Here is a 27856-nt window from a genome sequence, read left to right on the forward strand (position 1 = left end):
TATAAGCAGAATGAGAGACCTCATCTCACCAGACTGTACTGGTAGGCTAGTACCACACTATGTAAACATGATAAATTCACAAAAACAGGGTTGAAAAAGAACAAGCAGTTGATTTTGCGGGGTAGTGGGATTACAGGTAACTTTTACATTTGTTAGTTATTTTTTGCAAAATCGGTATTTTTGAAACCCCTGAAAAGATCAAGGGGAAAAAATGTATAATGGCCTACCAGTTTCAGGCAGAGTAAGAGATGAGTTGGGGCAGTGGTTTCAAACTTTTTTTCAGCTGCAGAGTCTTTTTTGTAAAAATCTTATTGAGCTCCGAATCTAGACAGCAGATAAAAATACTGCTTTTATTGAGTCAATTTATTTATATGTTCAATTTTAATCCTTGGGCCACTTAGGTCTGTAAATGAGAGCACAAATAACTACACAGGTTGAATATACATTTGAATCAAGACATTTTATTATATTTTTAATGGTTAAAGATATTTTTAGAAGATGAAATTCCAACTAAAAGCTTACAGAATCCTAGTGTTTCTCAGAAGATAGTTCAGAAATATCGAGAGGATTATGAAAATTGGGGCTAGCCAACCCCTGTGTGCTTGTCCATATAGACCCAAAGCTGGCTGTAGACTCAGGCAGAAGCCATTTGTGTTCATGTAAAGTGAGAAAGAATGATGAGCAGAGGACACCCCAATGTCTTCCTTCTAACGACCAACCAAACTAACAAACTAAGAGGGGCACGGAGAAGAGGTGAGCCCATGGACACTGTGACAAGGCCACATCTGTGAAAAGCTCCCCAGATCCCAAATAAAAGGAGAAAACAGGCAGGTGGTACCTGGGCAGGCTTGGATTTGCAGGGAGGAGACACAGACACAGGCTGGGAACATCCACGTAGAGGCATTCAGGATCACTCACTGGAGGGCTTCAGGAAGGAGAACAAGGCATGTGATTCTCTTGTTGGGGGGGGGCTCAGTGGATGGTGAAGGAGGGCAGAGAGTAACCAGGGTTGACCTGGCCCAGGCGAGATGAGGAGAAAGGAAAAGGAAAGGTGGCCACGGAGGAAATGCCCGTTCTAGTCATAGGGAAGGTCGGTGTAGGAATTTAGGACAGGAAAAGGCAAAGAGACGTCGCTGTTAGGAGAAGTGCAGAGCAGCAGGCCAAGAAGGTATGTGAAGAGCAGAGAAGGGAGCCAAGAACTTCAGGCAAGTGCAGAAAGAAACAAGGTGGAGGGTACAAGCTTCCAAGGACGCTTTGAAGGCCTAAATCCACACAAAGATAGTGTATGTCCCGTCCTGTAATATAATACGAATGGCCCACAGAAAGGAGGCCAGAATTTCAGCCTATAGGACTCAGGAAAGGAAATGAGAATCAGAGTTGATGGGCTTTATAGAGTGTTTTGATGTGACTGAGTGTTGAAAACTTATTTGCCGGGGGAGGTAGGCTTTGGTTGCTCGTGGTAAAGAGTGCATAATAATCCCTTTTATAGTAATCTGTGAGGATCAAATGAACATGTATATAAATATAAGGTCCTACATAAACATGCGATGGCATTACCAGAAAAGCAAGAGGAAGTTGTATTCTCATCTGGGCTGCAGGAATTTAGGAGGAAGAGAATTTAGGAGGATGGTCTGATTTATCAGGGATGGTCTAATGACAGCCTTTAGGAAAGAAGGAATGAGAAAGGCAGAATTTATGAAAGCTATGTGGTCCTGAGAAGGAAATGAATGCCCTTGGTTTGAATTATAGGTTTCGGCCTTTAATGTCCTGCTCTTGGATCCAACGCTGGAGCTGGCTGCAGAGCTGCAGAGAGCTGTCTCCTGTGTGCCAGGCTCTTTACCTACATTATCCTATTTAGAACTAAAAGCAGCCCTGTGAGAAAATAGTCTGGTACACAGATTAGGAAACCAGAGCTGGGACAGAGCAAGCGAATGCCCCAATTCACACAGCTGGTAATGGGGAGCAAGGGTTCAAGCCCTGGTCTGGTGGACTCATGCTCGCCTCTCCCCTCGCAGCTGGTTCTCCAGGTCCCAGCCTCGCAGCGCCCTGACATGCGCCCTCCAGCTCTGGGCTCCTGGGGCTGGCCTCCCCAGGTGGCAGTAATCTCTCCTTCCTGGGAGGGTATTTGGTTTTATGAAGATCTTGAGTGCCTTTCTGGTGAAAACTAAATTAGAGGCAGATAATCATAACTTGAAAAGTGTAAAAAGCTTCTTCCACCACTACACAAATAGGGCAGAGAAAATTATCATGTGTTAAGATTTCTTGGACAGGAAACTACTTTCGTCTTACGTCCTGCCCCACCCTCTCCCTAGACCAGAATCTCCTTGTGGCCAGGGCTAACTTGTACAAATCTTGCATACACTGTACCTAGCACAAGGTCATACACATCATTATCAGCTAATAAAAATGAATATTTATCAAATGAAGCCCTAAAGCAACTATATGCAAGAAGCCAGAGCATTTCAGTTGTGCAAAATAAGTTCTAGTGATCTACTGTACAGCAGAGTACCCAAAGTTAATACTGTATTGTATACTTAAGAATTTGCTAAGAGGGTAAATCTTATGTTGTGTTCTCATCACCAAAATAAATAATAATAAAAAATAAAGAAAGTGGGAGGAAACTTTTGGAGGTGATGGATATGTTTATGGTGTAGATTGTGGTGATGGTTTCAGAGATGCATACTTATCTCCTGTATACAAACTCATCAAGTTATATACATTAAATATGTACAGCTTTTTGTATGCCAATCACATCTTAACAAAGTGGTTTAAAACAAATAAAAATAAAAAAGCCAGAGCACAAGTGTTTATAACACATAGAAACTATATTTTTCAAAAGGAAAACTTGATCACTTCTAACACAGGTGATTTTCCCAATTTCATCTGTAATTCTTTCCAGGGAAATAAAATACTACAGATGGAGGTAAAGCCAAGGCCACTTGGAATCTGAAGATGTAGGGAAGGTGTCTTGGTTTCTCTTCAGCTGTCTGAAGTCACCAAAGCAGTGCTCTAGAGGGCCAGCTTGGATAAACTTATGACCTCTGCTCGGCCCTGTGTTCCTAAAAATTTTATGGGAAGGTCACAAATAAACTCAGTGTGCAAATGCTCCACCATCTAGTTAAGAAATAACTGCTCCTGGAGCTGACTTCCATTACATATTTTCTGCTAAATACATTTATTTACCTTTCCTTCTAATAAAATACACCCAGCAATAAATAAAAGGCAGTAAAGGTATTCATGGCTTGCTATTAAAACTTGATATGTTTTAACAACAATTTTTAGTATACTGTTTTTGGATGGATCAGGTATTATTTGAAAATAAGCACCCAATGAGGCCACGATTGAGATTGGCACCAAAGTACAAACACAGTAATTTGTCCTAAGTACAGTGTCTGTACTCAGAGAACTAAATGTCTCCCCCTGAAAGATCAGATTGCACTTTAAAATGGTCAATATACTTCTACCAATGAGTCACTTGTACAAAAATGCCACCATAAAACACATTAGTCTCTTTGGTTTTTTTTTTTAAGTTTAAACCACAGTCTAGTGAATTTAGTTCATCACACTCTTACATAAATGCTACAGTGGAGGGGGAAAAGAGTCTTTGGAATTTCGGGGATTTTTTTCCTTTCTTTTTTGTAAAGAAAACCTCTCCAGAGGGTATCCAACCACTTCTTGGAGACATAATCATACGTAAAGAAAAGTGACCCAGATAAAGGAGGAATTAAAAACAAAATCCTTAGTCACTCTTTAAATTTATTCTTCACTTTAGGCCAATCCTCTTTTATAGGGGGCTCCTAGCAATTAGCTGGCAATCTTCTCCCGTGAGTCTGAAGGATTAAAGCAGGAGAAAGAACAAAGGCCCCGATTTGCTCTGCTCTCCCATCAGTCCTCCTTTCTTAACAAATCAGACTTCATTTCCTCCAGGCCTCCATCACCACCTAATCTTCTTTCTTCCTTCCACCCGTGGTCCCTCAGGGAAAGGACTCTTAAAGGTAATGTTAGGGAATGCCACCTAAACAAAATTCTTTCAGAACATACAAAGGTTTGAACATGACTTCAGAAACTAGAGAGTGGTTTTTCATTTTCTCATTTTGGCATTCTGAACAAAGGGCAACTTTTTTTAATCATTGGATATTTAAAAAAATGTAGCAATAAGTAATAAGCCATCCAAGTTAGGTTTCTCAGGAGTTTAGACAGACTCGTTCCTCTCTCGCAGACTACTCAGGACAGTGCTCCCAGAAGGTCACATTAAAGGGAGCACAGCCTGGGAATGGCACATGTGACATGTTGAACTTACTGTCCCACCTGCCACTGACATGGGCCACATGCAAACCTCTTGAGCTCTTAGGGAGTCTAAGGGGCCTGCTAATCCACTCTTCCTCTTCCTCTACCCTTAAACCCTTCCAAACAGAGGAGGATCTACCCTATTTTTTATAATTTTATTTTTATTTTTTTATTTTTTATTTTTTTTAAAGATTTTATTTATTTTCCCCCCAAAGCCCCAGCAGATAGTTGTATGTCATAGCTGCACATCCTTCCAGCTGCTGCATGTGGGACGCGGCCCCAGCATGGCCCGAGAAGCGGTGCGCGCCCGGGATCCGAACCTGGGCCGCCAGCAGCGGAGCGCGCGCACTTAACCGCTAAGCCACGGGGCCGGCCCTTATAATTTTATTTATTTTTATTTTTTTCCCCCAAAGCCCCAGTAGATAGTTGTACATCATAGTTTCACATCTTTCTAGTTGCTGTACGTGGGACGCAGCCTCAGCATGGCCAGAGAAGCTGTGTGTTCGGTGCGTGCCCGGGGTCCAAACCCGAGCCGCCAGCAGCGGAGTGCACTCACTTAACTGCTAAGCCACAGGGCCGCCCCTACCCTATTTTTTAAAGACCCCAAGGAAGAGTCCACAATAAGTCTTTTTTTTTTTTTTTTTTGTGAGGAAGATCGTCCCTGAGCTAACATCCATGCCAATCCTCCTCTTTTTTGTTGAGGAAGATCGGCCCTGGGCTAACATCCGTGCCCATCTTCCTCTACTTTATACGGGACGTCGCCACAGCATGGCCTGACCAGCGGTGTGATGCCCACCCGGGATCTGAACCCGGGCCGCCAGCAGCGGAGCATGCGCATTTAACCGCTGTGCCACAGGGCCGGCCGCGAGTCCACAATAACTCTTAGCCGAATATTTAGGAATTAATTTCCCTATCGCCCTTCCCTATTGCTCTGCACACACGTTCTTTCCCATAGTTCTGCCACAAAAAGGAAAATATTGTAGCCATGAGCTTTGAGAAGACCAACATGAAGATAAAATAATTCTTAATCTTACCAATCAATGCCATGAAAATATTCTAATGAAAGAGTAACTCATAATTTTAAGGGTAGGTATGCATGCTCTGCAAGTTTCTTCTATTCAACCTTCTTCTATGGAAAGTGAAGACTCGACATGAGTACTTACCCATTCTCTTTATTTGGAAGCTCTGAGGAACTGCTGCAGGAACCAAGTCTGCCCACTTATAATTCTACAGGATGGGTGTTGGAAAAACATAAAACGTTTGATTTCAATACCTAAATCTAGGGCTAAATCACAGAAAGGCTGAAGACCAAAAACAGGTGGGAGACCTGGTACAGATTAAACCCCATTTCACACATACAGCCTTGGGGCTGTTTGGGTATAACTACCCAAACAAGGCTTTCTCAAACCCATGACTGTGGGTACACAGATCTAGGGCTTGACAGTCGCTGAGCTGGACCTAGAAAAAAATGAACTGCCAATGTTGCTTCTTTAGGCCACCAGTGCCTACTTTTTAAAAGCAACTACATAGTACCAAACGATGCCAGTAATAAAAAGGCTGGTGGAAATATTGATCCATCCAGTGGCTCACTCACTAATTTATCTGCAATCCCAGTTAAAACATAAACTGGAAATAAATCATGGATGTAAAAGTCCTCAATGTTGACAATCAGAGAAAAGAACAACGTACCAAATTGGCCAGAGGGACATCTAAACCCAGCGACTGCCAAATACAACCTGTGAAATGTTCTGTCAAAATAAAGATGTGGAATCAGGAAGCAGATGGCAAAATTCTTTCTAAAATCTCACTTAAGGGAACATTTTAGGCATTTCTGACTGTTGTGAAGAAGAAAAGAAGGATGTTTCATCAAGTGTAACTCTAGCCGAGTTATGCTAATAGTTGCTCCAATCTTCTCCACTTGGCTCAGGAAGTAACTGGCTTAAACGGGGGAAGCCGCTCTCAGTGGGGGACTGAACACAAACCCTAACGATGCAAGGTGCAAACTCACTGCAGCTCTGGACGGATGTCAGGAGTCGCGCTGGGTTTTGTAGTCATAAGGCAGCACTTCCTTAGTTCCACAGTTTAGCTGATAATGCTTTGTGTCAAGAAATCACCTTCTCTATTTGAGAGATTTCTTTTAGGTTTTTGACCCATTTTCTTGTTTCCCAGGCTGTGTATACCACTCATGAACCTTCCAGACAACTAATGAATAACCATGAATACTGTCTTCTTCTCACAGCTCCAGCACTAATCGTTGTAACACTTAAAGGAAACAATTTTTCTCAGTTTTGGGGGTCTACAAACCTGCAATCACATAAATGATTAAAACTAATCACTTTGGGAGCAGGATGAACAACATACAAGGCAGGGCTGGGAGATGTCGATGTCACACAACTGCATCTCAGTTTCTGACCTGGGTGAAATCCTACATAAATGAATTCTCTCTATTTCATATATTCTATATTCAGTTTTAAGAGCTTTGCATTTCAAGTTTATGTCTTACTAATTCGCCAATTGATGAACTTAAGAATTAAAACTCTCAAAATCAGTAAATAATGCTTTTTGGTAAAGAAAGAAAAAACAGATTTAAGTAAAAACAAGTATCAAACCAAAACTTGAGTGATATATCTATTCTACAATAGTAATATATCTATTCTACAAATTCTGAGAATAACTGGAGGGCTGAGGGGATCAAAACGCCATGCAGTAGATGGACTGTTTCAGATTTTATAGGCAGCGAAACTGTCCTCAGCAGGACAGCTCTCCATTGATAGACTTCCCATAAGAGCAGGTCTTTTGACAGGCCCTACAGTTGTAGCTGATACGATCAACTGCATTATAAAATAGCCCCTTTTTAGAATGAGGATACAAAATCAGTTTCTGTCACTATCTTTTCCTCCTGAAAACCTTTTACTCTTAACCTAAACTTATGCTCCCCTTTGGGAATTCCTGGTCTATTTCTTTGAGGTGTCCTCCACTTTAGTACCAGAGCCTCCAAAGACCCAATATTCAGAGGCTCCCTGTGCAAGAACACTTTTTGTGGGTGTTCTAGATGAGTACAACCATACACATCTACAACAGTGGACAGGGATCTGCAAACGGGGAAGTTAGCCACAAGCACTTTAGTAATGCTTTAACAGATGCTCTCACTCAATCCACCGTACAGTCTATAAATACTACTTAGGCTTAAAAATAGGCAAAACAAGATTTTTAAAAATGCACAAACCATCTATGGAAATGTATTTTGCATTTTGTGATGTCCTTCATCGTCCCTCAAATCATCTTCAGAAAGCTTGAAAGGTGAAAATCTAAATAGCTGAAAAACACCAGCAGAATCTGAAAATTGTTAAACTACATCTCGCACATGATTTACCCGGACTCACTGTTGAGTATTCACCAAGAACCAGACTCAGGTAGGTAACAAGGGCCATAATTACTTTTTCATAAAATATTCCCTCATACTTTAATGTCCAGTTCTATGTCTATTCTCGGCATGTTTTAAGTTAAAATTTGATTATTGGAATTTACTAGAGTCGGAGCCAGGTGAGTTTTCGCTATCTACTATGCCGACCTCAAGAAGGCCTGACATCGGGAAGAGGCGGTGGGGCTGGAGTCAAAGGTGAGGCCAGTGCTCCATTTGTGGAGGATCTTCTTGTTGATTCTCACCCCAGAACCTCGTCACCTCAGGCAACCACTTAAATTGAATTATCACTTTTATTGGCCCTGGAACTCCCTTTCAGAAGTTATTTCTTCCTTTAAATATAAACGATTTATAGCTAAGTGGAGTATATCCTAGTAAAGAAAATAGTGAAGGCCAAAAATCCATCTGTGTTACTAATGTCTCATGATAGGCCACAGCTCAAGTAAGAGAACTCACACCGAACAAGAAACAAACAAACAAACAAAAACAGAACATCATTTACTTCACCAAAAATCTTGTTGTTTCTTTAAAACTCTAAACAAAATTGATCGCATCAATAAAGGTATTCATTCTTATCTTGTAACAGGTGAATTTTAATAACAGCTTTTATTCCCACACAAAGCATTCTAATTTTCTGAAAAAAATGAATGGCTATGGGCCAGCCCAGTGGCACAGCAGTTCGCGCTCTGCTTTGGCGGCCTGGGGTTCACAGGTTCGGATCCCGGCGCACACCGACGTACTGCTTGTCAAGCCATGCTGTGGCGTCCCATATAAAGTAGAGGAAGATGGGCACAGATGTTAGCCCAGGGCCAATCTTCTTCGGCAAAAAGAGGAGGACTGGCATCGGATGTCAGCTCAGAGCTGATCTTCCTCACACAGAATGGCTACACAGAACCCTTTAAACATCATTTGTATCATTCCAAATGGTAACAACATGGTCATGGGTGAGCCTAGGTGTCCCTTAGCCCAGGGTTAAAGTCAGTTTATTCCATGTCCTTAGGCAAATAGTTCCTCAGGATCCCCTTTCAAATAATTTATTTTAAAGCCCTACCCTTTAGCTGAAAGGGTTATTCTTAATAATGAACCTACCAAAAGGAGACAGAAAAGAATGAGAGAAAAATGAAAAGTAACAGAGCAGCATGAACATTTCCACCCTAAACAGTAAGGACTCTAGTTGACACATGGTACCAACTTTATGTATCTGAAAAGACTTTAATTTTTAGAACCTTTAAAAGAAAATCATCCTCCTAAGTACTTTTAAAGCATATCAAACTGTAGGTTTACATCTGACAAAGTCTGACGGACCACCAAACACGTAGAAATAGGAATTCCAAATATTTCAGTTCTCTGAATATACAAAACCAAATAAGGCACAAGGACCTAGAGAATAAACACAAAGCAAGTCTCCAATGTTTGAGTTAATGGGATTTGGGGCCCTTCTATTTTGTCCTGTAGGATAATTTAAATAGTTCTCTCTGTTACACATGTCCACGTTTATTCGGCTTGTTAGAGATATATTCATTCTGAAACTTAGAACATTATAGGCTATAAACTCTTCCAAACTCTATTATTGGTATAATCTAATTCAAAATAAAAAAAAATCTTTCAAGAGACTTTCATAACCCCCCTGCCTACCTATTACAAAATATAACTTCAGAACAAGAAGATACTATACTATTAACTATAATAATCAATAAACTAGTGAGAATGATCATTGAAATGTCGACCCAGGGGGCTCTCAATTTTCCTGTTTGGCTTTCAAACAACCTACACTTCTGTGCATCACATACTGACAACTCTAAACAGACTGCCTGTGCTGATCCTGGATGTTCACAAGCAGCAGATAAACGAACATTTGTAGCCATTATACCATGCTAGTGCTGGTTTGTGTACTTATTTGACCATCTTGCTGCATTTTTTCTTTATATTTTATTTGAGTAAGTGGAAGAGGGAAAAAAATCAAATGGCTGATATTGTAAGAACCACTGGGCTCTAAATTTAACACAACTGAGACAAGAATAGAAATAAGGAGGAATGAGGAAATCTTTAGCCTCAACTGGGTGCTCACAGGACTTAAAACAGTTGGCTGTGTTCAACTGAGAAAAAGGGCAAATGCAGGGAATGTACTGGAAAATACTGGAAATAAATTATCCTAAGATTATGTCTAAAAAATGAAGCATAATTGGGAATTCCAGAATGATTTAAGATCTCTACAACTCCTCCCTATTTTAGCCCATTATCTTTTGCAGAACCAGTTTTCACATATATTTTTAGGAATGTATTGAGTATATGAAAGAAGAAAACTTCCTGAGCTGAAAAAGAAGGAAAAATTGGCCTAAGACCAATTTTTTTATATTTACTGAATAATTCGGTATGAGTTTGTTTTGAATGAAGATTAGAAAAAACTGCCTTAGCAATCAACAGATGCAAACCAAGAAATTAAACACTAATCTACAGCAAAAGTTGCTACACAAGAAACGTTTATTAATGTTCTGTTGTATTTACAGTTTTAACATAGCAAACCAAGGTGAATTACCACTTGGCAGAAAGTACATCATTCTACATTGATAACGCATAGGTTTCTGCTAACACATTGTAAAAGCTAGTAATACAGTATGTTAGGGATCATCTCAAAAGTTCCATGCTAATTCTTTCTTTGCTCCTAGTACCTAATCCCCCCTCTACTCTCAGCCCCAGGCTTAATCATCAGGAGACAAAACAAAAAGAAAAAAAGGGGTAGAGACTCTAATCACACAGAAAGTGTCAAGAACCGCATTTTAGTAATTAAGTTGCATTTGTCCTGGTCTTTTCTATTTTATGCAGTGACAACACCTTTACAATCCCTTAGGTACACGACACAGAACAATAAGGTACTGCAAAATTTAGAATACAGACTATAAAAAATTAATGCTTTTTATTGACCAATTAAGAACATATTCTTGACCACACCTTAAATGTATTTTGCACTATGATTTTGCTTCCAGATGTTCACAATACAACTGAATAAATTTCTAGATTAATTTTAACAGCAAATATGGATTACGTGCAGAAAAGCAGTCCTAACAAAAGTTTTAACTTTTGAGAAAATCCCTTTAAAATGGCCAGCATTATACATATCTTACACTAAAATATTTAATTCCAAATTCATTTTGAGATGGAGGATGAATAAAGCAAGATTGCCCCCTACTGACTACAGGGACAAGGCTCATGCTATTTAAAATGACTACAAACAATAGATAAGGCATTATTAATACATCACAGACTTGATTGCGAGAGCTTTTTCAAACATTAACCACTAATGATTCGATGATTACAGAATTCTGCATTAACTACTAAAATTTTACACCTAGGAACAAATAGAGAGAAATGATCTTTTTCAACAGTACTTTATTTTTTTAAAGCAGGTGATTATTCCTCTGTGTTCTGCATCTTGATTCACTTCCTGCAGGTGTTCTCTTGCTTCTGGAGAGAGAATTCATAAACGCAGGAAGGCCTTTGCCAGAAAACATCTGCCAGAGAAGGATATTGAATATTGAAACTCAAGTTAGCTTGTTATTTTGGCTAAGAGGAGGATGCAGTCACAAAGGAAGGCAGGATGTTTGGAGACACAAGAAGTACATTTTAACATAGCTTTAAGATTACTATACACTGACATCACAGTATTCAATAAACATTAAAATTTCAGCTCTTAACATTATCAAGGACTCAAGAACTAGAAAGAACCTGAATGCTTTCTCTAAATCCCATGAGGTCAGGGGTCTCTCTCTCTAAACTTCCAACAAAAGAACAGAATGCAAGTAGCACTTCCTTCGCCCCACACTTAACCTCAACAGCACTGACTGAAACTGGCGGACAAAGAGACAGCAGAATCCAAGTACATAGGTAATCTTCCTAATACACCTAAAGCTACTGTTTACCCTGTCAATTCTGCCAGATCTCACACCAGGAAGACTTCCAGTAAGGATGCCAATGATGTCATGCTGTACTCAGAGCATGGCAAATTAAAAAAATGACTGTAAACTTATAGGTATCACAGATACTTGTTTTAATCAATTAGAAAAAAAGTCAATGTATTTTTGGGCATGTATCTCTAAAAAAAAAAAAAAAAAGATATACGAAAAAGATATAACTAATTTTTAAAGAGGAATATATATGACTGAAATAAATACTCTCAAAATAACGTCCATACATTTTGTTACATGCAGTTTTCATCTAATACTATGAGGCATTTCTGTACTGGCATAATAAACTGTTTTGGTTCTCATGGAAACAATGGGAAAAGGTACAAGCAACTTCCTATATTAATGCTAACACTAAAGAGATGCATTAACTACATAACAAATATTTACTGAGAAACTACTTTGTGGTACCGTGCACCAAGTGAGAGTTGGATGGACTCACATACAGGCCCTTAGCTGACTCTTCCATCTTCCCAAACTACTGGAAAAGCCACAAGCAGCCCTTTTATATCTTTTCTGATTAGACTACTGCATAAATCTTTAAAAAGCCAACAAAATGCAGAGAAGCTGCAACACTGGAGGATATTAACATATTCTTTTTAAACTGTTAATGTTTTCCCAAACTCCAAATTGAGTTGGTGTTTTGATTTGAAGTAAACCAATGATACTGACACAAGAGCAAATTTCTTTAGATTGAGAGACCTCAGAATGCACAGGGACAAAGACACAAGAATATACGGAACTCTAAAAGCCAAACAGAAGCAAAAAGAAAATGGGTAGACTGATGTCGAACAGAGGGGTTTGCAATGAGGCTAGCCTCATTACAAACCTAAGTAACTTCAGTTGTATCAGTTTCCACTAATAGATGAAAACTGATATAACATTAGAGTTATACTATTACGTCAAAACATTAGCGTTTGCACGAACACATGATCCAGTCCAGATAACTACCTGGACATTTTCCTTAGTTCATGCTGCTTCCACAGACATAAACTAGCTTTAATAGATCCCTCCAGGTCAGAGCCACACAACAAACATTAAAAATCCATTAAAAGTACCTAGAAAGGTTACTAATGAGTGATCTCAATTACCATACAGATTCCAAATGAAAAAGATTACTAGACAGGCACTCACTGCTCTCTGTCTAAGACCTGGAGGCCTGTTCAGACCAACTTGACTCACTAGTTGTTACAAAAACAATGGTGGAACACGAAGTGGAGGACAGACAGGCTTTAGGGACTGTGGACATCATTACTAAACTGTAGATCAGATCGCTTCAGAAACAAAAGGAATCCAACAGCCTACAGATCATTTAATTTCAAGAGGAGGACAACCATTTCTTCTTGGACATTATGTGAATTTTTTTAGCAAAAGTTTCACTGGAAATATTTCTGTCTTGCTACTTTAACACAGTCCAATAAATCAAACTTTAACTTGAAGTGAATTTCCTTTAATAAAATAAGAGAAGTATTAAGGAGGAGGGGGAAGATTATAAAAAAGGAGAAATTGAAAGCATTTATCATCACATGGAAAAAAGTTAAAATATCTGATGCCTAATAGGTATAGCTCACCAGGTCATAGCAATCACTCATTAGGAAGGGCCCTATCTCATTAATGCCAGGGCTTACAAATGTTCTTTCCTCCTACTTCACATGTGGCTAAAATAACAGAATTTAAAATCTATTATGCTTCCTATGTCATGTGCTTTTGTAGTAGTAGTAAGATACCAGCTAACTGTGTGACCACCTTACAGCCACTGTAGCCAACCCCTCAATTACCTGTCAGCATCAGAGGAAGTGGTACTCCATAAAAATTTATTTTCCAGTTAACTGGTAAATAAGAAAAAGTATGAACATTTTATATTTTTGCGCTTTTCAGAGAAAGATCTTTCTAAAAGGTATCTGTTTCTTTTTAAACAACACAGAAGGAACATTTTGTTGCTCTGCTTCCTCACAGGCGCACACTTCTCTCTGATGCCACTCTGCCCACCTCCAGCAGTTCCTTCTGGCTTCTCTTGCTGTGGGGTAGGAAACCACATTTCCTTTTTTAAGCTTAAATGAGCTCCGAAAGGGAGCCTGAGAGCTGCCCTCTGACAGCAGTGCATGAGCTTAGTTTCAGCTTCTGTAACATCTACTTTTGCTGATTAGAAGAGGCTTTTTGGGGTCATTTTAAGGTTTGTTTATGTGTACTATATTTTGGGTAACCCGAATAGAAAAGTCACTATTCTTATACCTTTTTCCAGTAAAATGCCAGATCTTAGTACAACATGGGAATTAAGTTCTTTTTTGTTATAGCAAAGTTATTTTAAAAATTCCCTACCTGTGTCTTTCCGGCAAAAAGTAAGCATACAGCTAGCTTCTCACTAGTGACATTTCCATTAAAGAAAGTAAGAAGTCTCAATGAAAGAAAATAAAATCTTCACACTTTATGTGATGGTTTTCTAGCACATCTTCAAACTAAATTAAACTACATTTCCTCTGAACTAGAGGAAAAAACATTCTACATTTGGATCTGGATGGCCAGTTCTTACCCTGTCAATGGACAAAAGAAATTCAGTCCCATGGGATATTATGGCTTTTCAGGTTCCCTCTGGGGATACTGAAAATTAGTAAGGAAGTCATTAGAATTCTAAATGCTGCTCTAAGTCCCCAAACCCTTAATTTAGAGCTCTGAGTGCTCTGGGCATGTCAGGAATGATTTCAAATCAACTAGAATATCAAAGTCAGAGAGAGAAGCAAAGAAATCCTACTATGCCCTCCAATACCTCTAAGTTCCTGACAACTCCTAGAGTACTATAAGGCTTCTGACTCCAAAATACAGAGAACAGCAGGCCTATAATTTTCCTTCACAGCTCCAACAGCGTTATTACTAAGGACTGCCTACTTCTAAATCACAGCCCTAAAGATGCTTTAACATTTAGATACTCCCATAAAACATTTCAGAAATTTTAGAAAATAAAAAAAAAAAACCCAGTAACAACAAATTTTATAAACAAAAAACCCTCAATAAAGTCCCTAACAATACAGGAAAGCTGAGAAGATCAGGCTTTTCTCTCAACCTGGTTATTTGCTATGTATTAGAAGCAAGACGAAGAAGGTGTGCAATCTCTAATAAAGATGGAAATTTCCTTCTAACTAAAGAATGAAGAGAACAGACAGAGTGTGATCTCAGTCCGTTAGAAATTCAAAGCTGTCATTAGACTAGAACTACAGAATCTAAAGAAGGAAAGGAAAGGAAAAAGGAAAGAAAAAAGGAAAAGAAAGAAAGAAAGAAATCTGTCCCCTCAGGATATTCTGGGCACTGAGGGATGAGGGGAACCCTGCAGGTGATATCACCACCCCCTGTAAGAAGGAGAACTGTGGCCACCCCAGAGAATTATCTCTTGAGTCTTTGGTAGGTAAGCGTTAAACCTAAGGCTTGGAAGTAACTATAAATTTTAACCAGACACGTAGAGCAAAGAAACAAGACAACAATAGTAAATACATAAAACTGCACAGAACACCTGACAAGCCTCTTAAAATCAGGATGTCGTGGACACAAAGACACATGGCAGGCATTAGAGCCTTGGCCAGTGGGGTCAATGTCCATCTGAGTTCAGACTCTGTAACCTAATTCAAATTCAGGACATGCCACACACTTTTAAATATGCAATAAAAGATTCCCTTTCTTAAAAAAAAAAAAAAATTATAAACACAGTACGCTTGATGACTAAAGTTTTTTTCAAATAAAAGTACATACTCCCTTGAAGAAAGCGACTTTAACCAACACAAGTGTAAGTTTTTTATATGCTTTAACTTTCATAAGAAATGCCTTATGAATATACTCCACCATGCATGTACGTGAGCTTATCTATCATTTAACCTTGTTACTTCCATAAGCACATTTAATTACGCATATAAAGTGCTTAATACAGTATCTCAAATATGGAAAAGTTGAAAATGTTAGTTGTTATTATTATACCATGCTTGAAAAAAATTGTTACATTCAAGAACTCTCATCATATTACTCTGTTGCTTAAAAACTTTCAATGCTGTCCCACCATCTGGCAAATTAAATATGGTCGATACTTTTTTTCTAGAAGCAAACATCCTGAGACCACTAAGAATCTTCAAAATTGAGAACTCCACTCTTAGCATATGATTACCTATATAAACTATGATAACCCATCACAGAATACGAAACAAACTGATGTTCACATAGGGTTAGACTTGCAGTGAGCCAACCTGTCACTGGGTTTAAAGGGCTGCTCTATGAATTCTGTGGTTCCACTGCAAATGGACTTAGTACTCAAGATATTTGAGAACACTGTCTCAACCTGGCTTTCCAGCCCTCAACCTCAACACTCCCTTATGCTACCATCAAAGTGCTGTCCGTGAGCAAGCTCCAGACCTCCCTGCCTCTTTCTGCTCTTCACTCTGCTTCAGTTGATCCTGAAATTCTTCCCCACCCTATTCAACTTTCACTAGTAGAAATTCTACCTTTCATTTAAGGTTTATCTCAACTGCTACACCCTTTACAAAGTCTTGCCTGGGGCCTTCAACTGGCCTGGCTCTAGATGTTGCTCAAGGCACCCCTCCACAATCCACCCCTCCTCAACCATCTTAAGGAACAAAGAGTAAAGTCCAGGGAGGCCTATTAGATCCTGCAGAGAGGCCTCTCTCTGGTGTACTCTTTCCCAAGATTCCCTCTCTCTCCGTTTTAACAGCTACTGATGTAAGATGCAGTCAGCCTCTGGGGAAAACCATGTGTGAATCAAAGAAGAGCCTGGGCAGGGCTTAGGCCTCCTGTTCTGGGCAGGAGAAAAGGCACTTTCTCTCCTTCTCTTCCTTGGGTTTGACCCTCCTCACCATGAGGGTGGTAACATCAGGGCGTGAACTGAAGAAGGGTACCAGGAAAGCCTCCCTGACTAATTTTAAGAGATGGAAACCTTTGTGGGCTTGCCAGTAGCCCAGGCAAAAGGAGTTCCAAAAGAAACTAAACGTTCCTAAAAGCTGGTCTCCCCCAGCCCCGGGATTTAGGGCCGTACACAATTAAGCTGAGAGATTAGGCCTGAAAGGCTCCTTCTCGATACTGTCCTCTGGAACCAGGACAACAGTAAGCAGTGGCTTCAGGATTCAAGATTCAAGATTCAAAGATCCAGGACCCTGAGTCCCAGCCAAATACCCTATCTCCTTGATGACTACTAAGCCCCTGCCTCTTCTGTACTGTCAGAACATGAGATAACATTTTCTCCTATGGCAGTTTTTCTAACTTGACTCTACTCTAAACCCAAGGGAAATCTACAATGTATCACAGGATTACACTGGGACTAGGACAAAGTTTTTTTCTTTAATACCTTTAATAAATAAAGAGAACTCTGGTCCTGGGGAGATTTGAGAAAGTTTCTGGCATCTTCCGAACTTTTGCATAATTGATAAATCCTCTGAGAAACAGGAGAAAGCCTAATTCAAAAAAGAAAAGTCAAGAATGAATTTATAATTTCCATATTAAGTCCCCTCCCCAGAAATATCCCTCTTGATAGCACTACTTCATCATTTTTCTGCTAAAAGCTATCAAAAACATGAGCAACTTCCCCAAAATTTCCAAAGCATTTCCACACCAAATTTTCCATTTCTCAATGAGAAGACATAATCTCAAGAGCCAAATAAAAGTCTCTTTTGAGCATTCAGAACCTAACTGGTCTAAAGAGGAAATAAAAAATAAGATGGGGCCAAACATCTACATTTGGAAGCCCCACTGAGAAGCATTTTCAAAACCTACCTTCTGAATTCCAAAAAAAGTATTCCAAGATAATTAACTCCAATTAAGAAAAACAGTTTATAACCTCTCTTAAGTAAAAAAAAATTTCATCCTTTCTTGCCATGGGATTCTTTTTTTTTTTTTCTGTCGACAGTATATAACATTGTCCACTAGATGTCAGGATCCCCTTACCTATTACAGCAATTCTTAGAGTCTCAACTCTAAACTCTATACTTCTCTATTCTTAAAAAATATATACAAATAGGGTACTTTGCCATTTATTTACCAGGCAGTAAAGGAGTAAGACTGATTTTGTATGGCTACACCAGCATGTATATGTTCACAGAAGTCTGCACCTCGTGGAAGAGTCAGCGGGGAAGGTGATGGGCCCTCCAATGGTAGCTCAGACACTCCTGGCCCTCCTCCTTCAGAGACAGATGGTCCCTGAGTCTTAGACAATTTTTTTTTAACACCTTTATGGAGATATAATTTACACACCATAAAGTTCACCCATTTAATGTGTACAATTCACTGGCTTGTAGTATAGTTATGCAGTTGTACAACCAAAACCATAATCTAATTTTAGAATATTTTTACCACCCCTAAAAAAATCTATACCCATAAACAGTCACTCCCCATTCGCCTGCTCCCTCACCCCCTCCCCCCAGCCCTAGGCAACCACTTTATTTTCGATACATTTTCAAATACACTCAGTGGTGGAAAACTCTTTGTACTCAGATCGAAATGAATTTGGCAATAACCAAGAGTCATCAGGACTGAGCTCAGCGAACACCATTCTGTTTGGCACCAAAAGCAACAAGTGACTACAGAGTGGGGGTTGCCCCCTCAAACGTTGGGTGGGGGGATCCTAGTGAACTGGAGAGCACATAACTTGTATGGAAGAGACAGCTACAACTCAGCTCCAGTCAAAGGGTGGGTGCCATGTGGGAATACAGGCCAATTTTGCTAAATATTCTAATTTTTAATAAAAGTAAAAAAAATTCAGACGTTTTATGTGAAAACTCTTGTTTTGCTTTGTTTTTGTGAGGAAGATTGGCCCTGGGCTAACATCTGTGCCCATCTTCCTCCACTTTATATGGGACGCTGCCATAGCACGGCTTGACAAGCAGTGCGTCGGTGCATGCCCAGGATCTGAATCTGCGAACCCCGAGCCACCTAAGCAGAGTGTGCACACTTAACCCCTGCGCCACTGGGCTGGCCCCAAAACTCTTGATTTTTAAATGATGGCAACTAATAAAAAAACTTCTGAAAATCACTGTGAAACAAACCAACCACAACTACAGGTTAGATGTAGCTTATGAGCTGCCAGCTTGAGAGCTCTGCGTAGAGCTGGCCCTTACAGGAAAAACTCCCCCAAAATTGGTTTTTTCTGCAAGAGAAGTTCCAAAAAAGACCCAAACATTGGATCCAAATGCACTAAGTACATCCGAAGTCACCATTTTTTGTTTACTAGTAAGCAGTAAGATAACAAGAATGATCCATTATAAAGTATTATAAATTCATCTCCCATGAAACTTTAATATAGGAAGGAAATCAGTCCATTAAATTTCTTTACATTATCTATGCTGTCAAAAATCAACATGAAAATATGCTTAATGGCCGTTCTTTGATCCATTCAGGATTTGCTCGCTTGGACTTGAGGCTTAAGAGACAAGGGGGAGCCAGCCTTTTTCTTAAAGATGCAATTTAGAGAATAAGCAAGCCAAGGAACTATTCCTCCAAAGTAACTCTCCTATAGGTCATTTTTATTATTAAGCTTCTCGGTAATCAAGGGAGGGGGAAAAAAATCACTATTTCTCTTTCCTTGGAATTCCAATGACTATTAGTAGAGTAGATGCTATTGGGGAGGTGGGGGATGATGTGATGGGTGACTTGTATTTTCTAAGGAAAATTTAGGGTCAGCAAGGCATGGCTGTCACCCTAGGCAAAGCAGGTAGGTCTTGAATGTATTAAGCACCTGTTGGGCATGGGTTCTACACTACGCTAGCTAGACCCATTAGCAGCACTGCCACCAAGGATCTTAATTAAGGAGGGAACAAGAAGGCCCAAAACAGGAGATAGGAAGAAGTAGTGTCGAGGAAGCGGGGCAAGGCAATTAGCCCTTCTTTAGGAGCCATGCTATTGTTGGCCGTGCTATTGTTTTGTAGAAATGACAGCAGTGATAGTAGTCTGTTACTGTATCATATATATTTCTTCACAAAGAATGAAGAAGCCAACAGTATTCACCTCAATGTCCTTTGCTTTAAAATGTCTTGGAAGAAAAAATTTTAAAACAAACGTTTAGACTAAAAAAATATAATCTTAAGACCAACAACCTGCAATGCCTGGTATATTTAAAAAAAACAAAAAGTCTCCTTCTTGGAAGGGGGTGGGCACAAGGGGTGAAGGGGCACATTTATATGGTGACTGACAAATAATAATGTACAACTGAAATTTCACAATGTTATAAACTATTATGACCTCAATAAAAAGAAAAAGTCTCCTCCTCGTTGCAAAATAATTCTTATTCTCACCAACAGTGAACTAAAGAATTCTGGAAACCCAATAGTGGTTCTTCCGGAAGTTATGTCTAGCAAGGCTATACATCTTCTGTTTACTACTGACAGATCCAACTGAAGATGGGCCACATACACTCATGAGTAGTTCAATTGGATACAATACACCTATAAGCAATTTGAGGTTAAGTTTGTGTACCCTTTGTGGCAATAACTTACAAGGAGCAAAAAAATCCACAGACTATGAAGTCATCTTACCAGTGTGCCCCACTGGTCACATGGGGAACCAGAGAAGTATGAATGAATACATAAGGAAAAACCAACCACCACTAAGAAACATTTTATTAACATGCATGTTATTCTGATGGTGACAATCTTTAAGAGAGAAGTATTTTTAAAATTATATGTATTATTGCTAATATATTACCGTATAGTAAGTGATATGAGGGTTTACTAAAAGTAATTTTACTTCTAAAATTTAACATAATTTTTTCTCTCCTTTGTCTATGTTAAAAGCACTTACCTAAAACCAGGAACACCCACCAGAGCCAGTACTGACCATCAAAATATCCAGGGAAATAGGTGGAAAACTGAAAAATAAGCAAAATATTTTATAGCAGCTTAGCAGACACAATTTCATTTTAACTTAAGGGCATACAAAACATAAGACTTTATTTTTTATGCTAATGCTGTCATTTAGCTCTTACAATAATTTTTTAAAATAAGTGAAAGTAGTTTATACATTACTGATTTGAAATGGTTACAATATATGCAAATATATTTCCTTTCATGGAAAAGCAATCTTGAAATATGATAGCTTTCAGCTTTTATAGACTCCTTGTTTTGAAAGTGCTCACATCTGTGTTTTTTTTAATCTTTTTTTTTTGCCCACATAATATTTTCCTTTCTAGAAATATGTTTTCATGATACTTTTACTTTGCTTACCCAGTGCCAAAACCAACTATTTGACCTTCTTTCTAATGAGCCCTGATTTTTTCCTCTTCCTCCAGCCATGCCTTGACCTTGGAAGCTTTATCACATACATCATGACAATCCCATTCCTTGGGACTGACACATGTTATTCTGTCCAATGGGAATCGAGGGCTGCTGAGAAGGTTTCCCCGCCCTTAAAGAGAAATGGAAGAGAAGAAATGGTTCCCTTTCTTCTGTTGAGCACCATTGAGTTTATGATATGATACCTGAAACTACCACAGCCATCTCAACCCTGAGGGAGGAGCAGCTGTACCAGGATGCTGAGCAGAGACGTCCGTTGTCCCTGATGATGTCAATGAAACACTGATGTGACTAACCTCCCTCCAGGGCAGGACTTGTTTTCATGGGAAATAAATTTTCCCCACTGTTTTCTGAGTCCTTTTGAGCTAGGTTTTCTGTTACTTGCAGACAAAGCCATCCTAGGATACTGATACAAGTTGATTCATTAAATTCAGTTTAAAATTCAGTTAAAAATTTAGTAAAAAAAAGATTGGTAACTAATTTTATCTCTGTTTTCTATTTGGGGCTTTGGTGTCCAAGAGTTTAACACGGTTTGAACATTAAAATATAGTATCTTATTTCTTAATAAAATAACAATTAAGACTTAGAGAAGGAATGAAAAGCCTCTTTAGAGCTTGGCTTCTTAACCTAAAGTCCATGTTTTAGGTAAGTATATACCAGCTGCCTGGGGAAAAAGCCCATAACTTTTACCAGAGTCTCAAAGGAACTTGGAATCTTAAAAATGTTGACAACTTCTTTAGAATAAGTAAGTCTGAAAAACCCTGGGGTTAGTCAACAGCCATTAATTAGTTAATAAAGCCAATTTATGATGAACACACTGGTTTTATCTATAAAGTTGACCTCAGCAATAAACTTATCTGAAATCAGAGAACACTTTAAGAGACTAGATCTTCTACAATTTAAATTACTTCACGCAATTCTAACTTACTGGTAACTCCCAAATCACTGAGGATCTGTAATTTACTTTAGAGATGAGGCCCCCTAACGGTGTAGCACTTGTTAAACAGTTTTGGCTCCCCAAACATTTAGCCATAACCAATGATGCTACTGATAACCAATCCTGGAAGGGAGGAAGAAAGAGAACAAGGAAGAGAAGGAGGAAGGAGCGGGGCCGGCCCAGCCACTCAAGCAGTTAAGTGCGCACACTCCACTGTGGCGGCCCGGGGTTCGCTGGTTCAGATCCTGGACGCACGCCGACGCACCACTTGTTAAGCCGTGCTGTGGTGGCGTCCCATATAAAGTAGAGGAAGATGGGCACAGATGTTAGCCCAGGGCCAGTCTTCCTCAGCAAAAACGAGGAGGATTGGTATCGGATGTTAGCTCAGGGCTGGTCTTCCTCACAAAAAAAAAAAAATAAGGAGGGAGAAAAGAGAGGGAAGGAGGGAAGAAGAAAGATAGACTTTAGTAGAATTAATGAGATGAATGCTTGCTTTTGATGAGACACCAAAGAGGTAATAGCCTTCCTTTATTATAAAAATAACTAATTTTAGAACAAACACGTATTATCATATTATAAACATTAAAAACAGAGAAAGCAGTTGGTGAACAATCTGTAGGACAGATGCCCTTGGACAACCAATATTCACTAAATTTGAATGCAAAGCTTGTATGCACGAACCAAGTGCAACTGATTTAGGTTCAACTTCATAAAACCAGAAAAAAGACAAACGAAAAATCATTTTAAAGGTTGAGACAATGCACAAAACGCAAGTGAGAAAAAATCAAATATTCAAAGTTATTCTACTTATTACCTCTCTATAGAGTCTATCTTTTCTGATGTACAACTTACCCTGACAATCAGGATCCACTTAATTAGAGAGAGACCAAATCCTGAAATGGCCCCATACCTTCCTGCAGCTGAGGTGGTCAGACAAAAAGACAGGAAAAACCCAATCCAGTTAAAGAGGAATGCCACTGTAAAAGCAGAGAGGAAACAAAGAGGTCAGCCACGTCCTGTTTCCCAAGGAGCAAGAGTGCCCTCTACCTTTGCTTCTGCTTAAGTGGCCTTTCCAGAGATAAAAGACAGCCCCGCCTAACCTCCAGAACCCTTACCCCAACCTCCCCAAAACATCTATCCTTCTGTCTTCCTCCCAAAAGCAAATAAGAAAATAAGCTCTCTGAATATCAGGTGTTACACTGTTATATCTACTGCTATTCACTTTCAAAAATGCCTTAGCATTCACCAAACCGTATACTTATGACTTGTGCCCTTTACTGTATATTACACTTCAGTAAATAAATGCCTTGAACATTAAATTAGTGACCCCAAATAATTTGATTCAAGTCATTCATCCTCCTGCTTCTATGAATTTTGACAGCTTATGTAACATCACCTCTAAAAGCGCTGCATTTCCTTTATATCTTTTTAATATAGCAAATAAAAGAAATAGTTGCTCACTTCTAAGTGAGGCATATGGAAAGATAAATGCAAAATAACATCAAGGGGGAGAAAATCCAGCTGACTTTGATCTGTTAGAAAATAGAAGCTCGCAGGGACCGTCCCCGTGGCGTAGCAGTTAAGTGCGCGCGGGCTCCACTGCTGGCGGCCCAGGGTCGGATCCCAGGTGCGCACTGATGCACCACTTGTCAGGCCATGCCGTGGCGGCGTCCCATATAAAGTGGAGGACGATGGGCACAGATGTTAGCCCAGGGCCAGTCTTCCTCAGCAAAAAGAGGAGCAATGCTAGGGGCGCTGCAGACCTGAAAGATGAGGCTTAGCTCACGTAAAAATGCAGCATCCCCATAACTGCCTTAATTATATTTTCCACAGATATTCATAGAAATAGAAGATGTAGTGAAAGGACATTAAGATAAAGGTGTACTAAGCTCTGAATATCTCAGTAAAAGGCATCAAATAAATATAATGTATTAAAATATTAGCTCAGCTAGTTATTTTAATTCAGTCAGATTCACCCATAATCTAAAGCACTCCGGTTTGCGGAAAGTGGCTCTGCCATGTGTAAATACTTACTGAAAAAAGTTAACATGAAAATCCCATCATTTCCTATCCTCAGCTGGTCCGCATCATCAAAATCATCCCGACCCACAAAATCCTCATCCTAAATGAAAAGAAAAACAATACGGTAAATCACAATGAATTATTTCTAGGCAAAAGAAAGACATCAAGAAAAATACAGAAAGGGACAAAAGTGAGTACCAGGAGAAAACGTACTGCTTTGGCTCAATTAAAAATGTAGCACTAAGGCTCAGTATGTGTTAAAAATTTTGTCTTATAAGATATAATTAGAGAAAAGACAAATCTTTCCTCTATCTCTAGTTTTCTAAATGAAAGGAATTTTTCATTTTATAACCAAGTTCTTTAACAATATACTTCAAATGTTATAATGTTTACAAAAAACTATTCACTCTTCCTTTTTTGTATATATCTAAAGAAAAGAAAAAGGAGAAAATTTATTCACACATTTGGCTGAAATTCTAGAATATCAGTAATCCAGGGCCTATTTAGAGCCCAGAATATTAGTAATCCAGAGCCTTAATGGAGATACAATTGACTAGCTCAAGTGCTTTATGAGACAGACATGGAGAAAAAAAGGACAGCATGACCATACACGAAGAGTCTACAGAGCTGCCCGCTGCTCAACTCATAACCATTTGTTGACCTTGGTATACGTCTGAAACAACCTCACCTCCAATGTCACTGGCAAATAGGATCCCTTCCTTCCACCCTAACTTGAAAACATAGTATTGCAAGTCTAGAAGGAATACGATCTTGACCAACACTGACACCAACGTATGTAGCCTACCTTTTCAACTGATGTAGGTATGTGTTGAGATATTGAAATAAATGAATATACACTTAAAAGTAAAAGTAGACTTGTACACAGTCCAATGAGGGTTCCTCAAATAAAAAAAAAAAAAAAAAAAAAAACTTTAGGGACAATCAAAACTTGCTCTACACAGAAAAGGGGCTGGGAAATCCATAAGGAGCTGTTACCAGTGGCTCCCCTGGGGAGTGGGAACTAGAGAAAGGGGAAGTGTCAGTGGCAGCTTGCATTTCTAACTTAACACATTTCCTCTACTGCTTGAAATTTTTACAAGAAAGTGTTCGTTTTATATTTTTCAAAAAACGAAATACCTGGTATTCTGACCGAAAACTAGCAAAATAAAAAAGGCTTTGCCAAATTAGAAACTAATACTGTTTTTTGCATAACTACTCAAAAGATATACTACAAAAATACATGTAATTTCAAATGATATTGCAAATGCCTTCTAACCGTTCTTCCTGTCGTTGGTATCTCTACTACCGGGTTTCCTCTTACAAACTGCTGCCAGGTTAATGTTTCTAAAACACCATGCTCGTCTTATCATACACCTGGCTTAAAAACTCTGAAGGATTCTGTGTGACCTACATACAAGTCTAAATGCCTCAGCCTAGCATTCCAAAGATTCTATAACCTACAGTTCTGGTCGCAAACTCTGCTTAAGCAAAACCAATTACTAAATGCAAAGAACCTGCTCTGCACCTGGCTGAATTCACACTTACTCTCTGGGCTTTTCCATCTGGAATGTTCTTATCTATCAAAGCTCAGGGCCCACTTCAAATCTCATCTTCTCCACAGTCACACAGTAAAAAGTCATAGTTCTTAAGACTCACTGCTCTGTGCTGCTGCTTAGATACGGGTATTTGTGGGCCTTTTCTCCAGCTGGATTTTAAGCTCTTGTATGGCAGGAACATTGCCTTATACAAAGCTTTCTACCTACCCACTGCAAAATACATGGCACATTGTATAAAAAAGTGCTCTATATATGTTTGCTGAATAAGAGAACCATTTAAGAGGTTCCTAAATATGTACACTTGTCAAATAAAGGTATTCTAAAGAGTTCTGTGATTAATCAGAGCTAATCTCCTGGTCTATTTCCAGTTACCATATATTCCAACAGGTTTACAGAGTACATACAAGAACTCTGGAGTCTCGAATATCTCGAATATTTGACTCTCACCTATGCTACTTATTAGCTGTAAGACTTCAGGCAAATCTTTCTGGGCCTCAATTTTTGCAGCTGTAAAATGGAGATAATATAATCTCTACCTTGCGAGGTTATTGTGAGGACTGGAAACAATATATAAAATATATAAAAGCACCAAGCACAGTACCAAGCATGTCATTTGCTTCCAATACATGGTAATTATATTAAGACTATTTTGCCCTCAGACAAGAAGCTCCATGAGGGTTCTTAGCTTCTTCCTGGCACCTACAAGAACTGAATGCACATCACCATGTAGAATCAGCCTAGACTGGGCTTATAAACTATTATTTCTGCCAAGCAATGGTTTTAGAAGCTCCACCCCTCAGAGTAGGTGTGGTCAGTAAACAGTCCACTACCCTAAGGCCTGAACTTCTGGGGCCTGTGCCATTGCACTATGCAGACTGAACTTCTGTTCTTGTTCTTATCCTGCACTCTAGTTTCCTGCCAGAACTAGGGCCTGGAGCCCTGATCGACCTACATTCCTGGAGACTGGATCTGGCTCCTCATTCTCCTACCGTCCTGCCCAAGGTTCCTATCTGCATCAGCTTCAACCTGGATGAGGATTTATGAAACCACATCTACATCACTTACAGGTCTGACATCAAGAACCAAGAGTGCCCCAAAATCTCTATCTGGCTTTCATCACCCCCACCCCCACTCCCATGAACCAACATCAGGCCAGATGGAATCTGAATTCACTTTGCCCCCGAAGATGGCATGATCTGGACTGCTGGTGGCACAGGGTTCATCTAGATGATTGTTAGGGCCATTTTACGAGTTTAATTCTATGAAGGTACATTTATTTATTCTCTCCATAGATCTCCCCAGCAGCTATCTACCTAACACCAAAATAATAAGTGTGCAGAATCAAGGCAAAGTCAGTGTATCTCCTAAATCAGCTCCTGCTCCAAGATGTTTCAGCCATGCCAGGAGACCTGAGACGGTGGTAGTTACTAGTAGAGACACAGGGAAAATGAGCTGGCTTGACTAGTGATTTTCTGCTCATTTGTAACTTTTACCTCACCATTTTCAGGAAGCGGTAAGAGTTTATTATCCCAGAAGAAAATGTACTTGTTTTTTAAAATTAGCTGTACATTTACTAAACAATACAATCATAAGTAATAAATAAAAAGCAGCTAACGAAAAGAACTTAATTCCCATAAAGCCACCATTTGGTAAAAGGATGAACTGAACTTACTCTTCCAGGAACCAAAGGGATAGTAGCTTCAGCCTTGGTTCTCTCGGCTTCATCATAACTGGGCAGTGTTGTAGCCACATTGTAAGATGGGGGCTTCGGAAACCCAGACTCATCTTTGTAGTCAAAATATGCTGCAGAATAAAAAGGAAGTCACTATTATCTGATGATTAGCTGAACTGAGGAAGAAGAGGATTTCCACTAACTCAAGCAAACAAAAACCAGCCATCCCTCTAACTGTACATATAGAATAATTGAATCAAAAGAGGTTTATAGATGAATATAAGAGACTGGGAGTGATTTTCAAATTTATCCACTTTTCAATTATTTAAATTCCACACTCACTTTGCCCTCCCTTCCAAGTGCTTTGAATACTTTTTTTTGACTGTTATGTGGTGTGTTCATATTAATAATGACATAAGGAAAATATTTAAGCTAAAAATACTTCACACGTTTGTGTCTGTGAATCTGTACCATGGTTTCCTCTCATTTACAAACAGAAAAAAGTTAAAATTCATTTCTCACAGGTTTATTTTACCACTTTGATTCTTTCACATTATTTTTACTATATATTATTTTCTATGACATGTCTAAGGTAACTAATTCAGTCACAGAACCATTATTTATCTGTATTAAATCTTTCATTTCCTCTTTTTAATGCTGCATCTTCACTCTCATTGACCTCTATTATAAAAGATTCAATAGTATTATTAGAAAAGATCTATTTATAAATGAA

At 39.1% G+C, this 27856-nt stretch overlaps 1 protein-coding gene across 2 annotated transcripts in view; it reads right to left on the reverse strand.

Annotated features, from left to right (window-relative positions):
* Window positions 1–10171: 10171 nt before the first annotated feature.
* Window positions 10172–27856, reverse strand: part of NDFIP1 (Nedd4 family interacting protein 1) — a 62438-nt gene continuing 44753 nt past the window's right edge. For both annotated transcript variants that reach the window (XM_087429629.1, XM_004420048.3), the window contains exons 3-8: window positions 27124–27254; window positions 23908–23995; window positions 22726–22850; window positions 20446–20512; window positions 17003–17108; window positions 10172–11217 (exon numbers count right to left, since the gene is read on the reverse strand). In XM_087429629.1, coding sequence (XP_087285755.1) covers window positions 17005–17108; window positions 20446–20512; window positions 22726–22850; window positions 23908–23995; window positions 27124–27254 — 515 coding nt within the window. In that variant the 3' untranslated portion in view covers window positions 10172–11217; window positions 17003–17004. The remainder of the gene's footprint in view (window positions 11218–17002; window positions 17109–20445; window positions 20513–22725; window positions 22851–23907; window positions 23996–27123; window positions 27255–27856) is intronic.

Source organism: Ceratotherium simum, chromosome 4, assembly GCF_057802395.1.
Source record: "Ceratotherium simum simum isolate JZ-2026a chromosome 4, ASM5780239v1, whole genome shotgun sequence".
In the NCBI taxonomy this organism is placed as follows: Eukaryota; Metazoa; Chordata; class Mammalia; order Perissodactyla; family Rhinocerotidae; genus Ceratotherium; species Ceratotherium simum.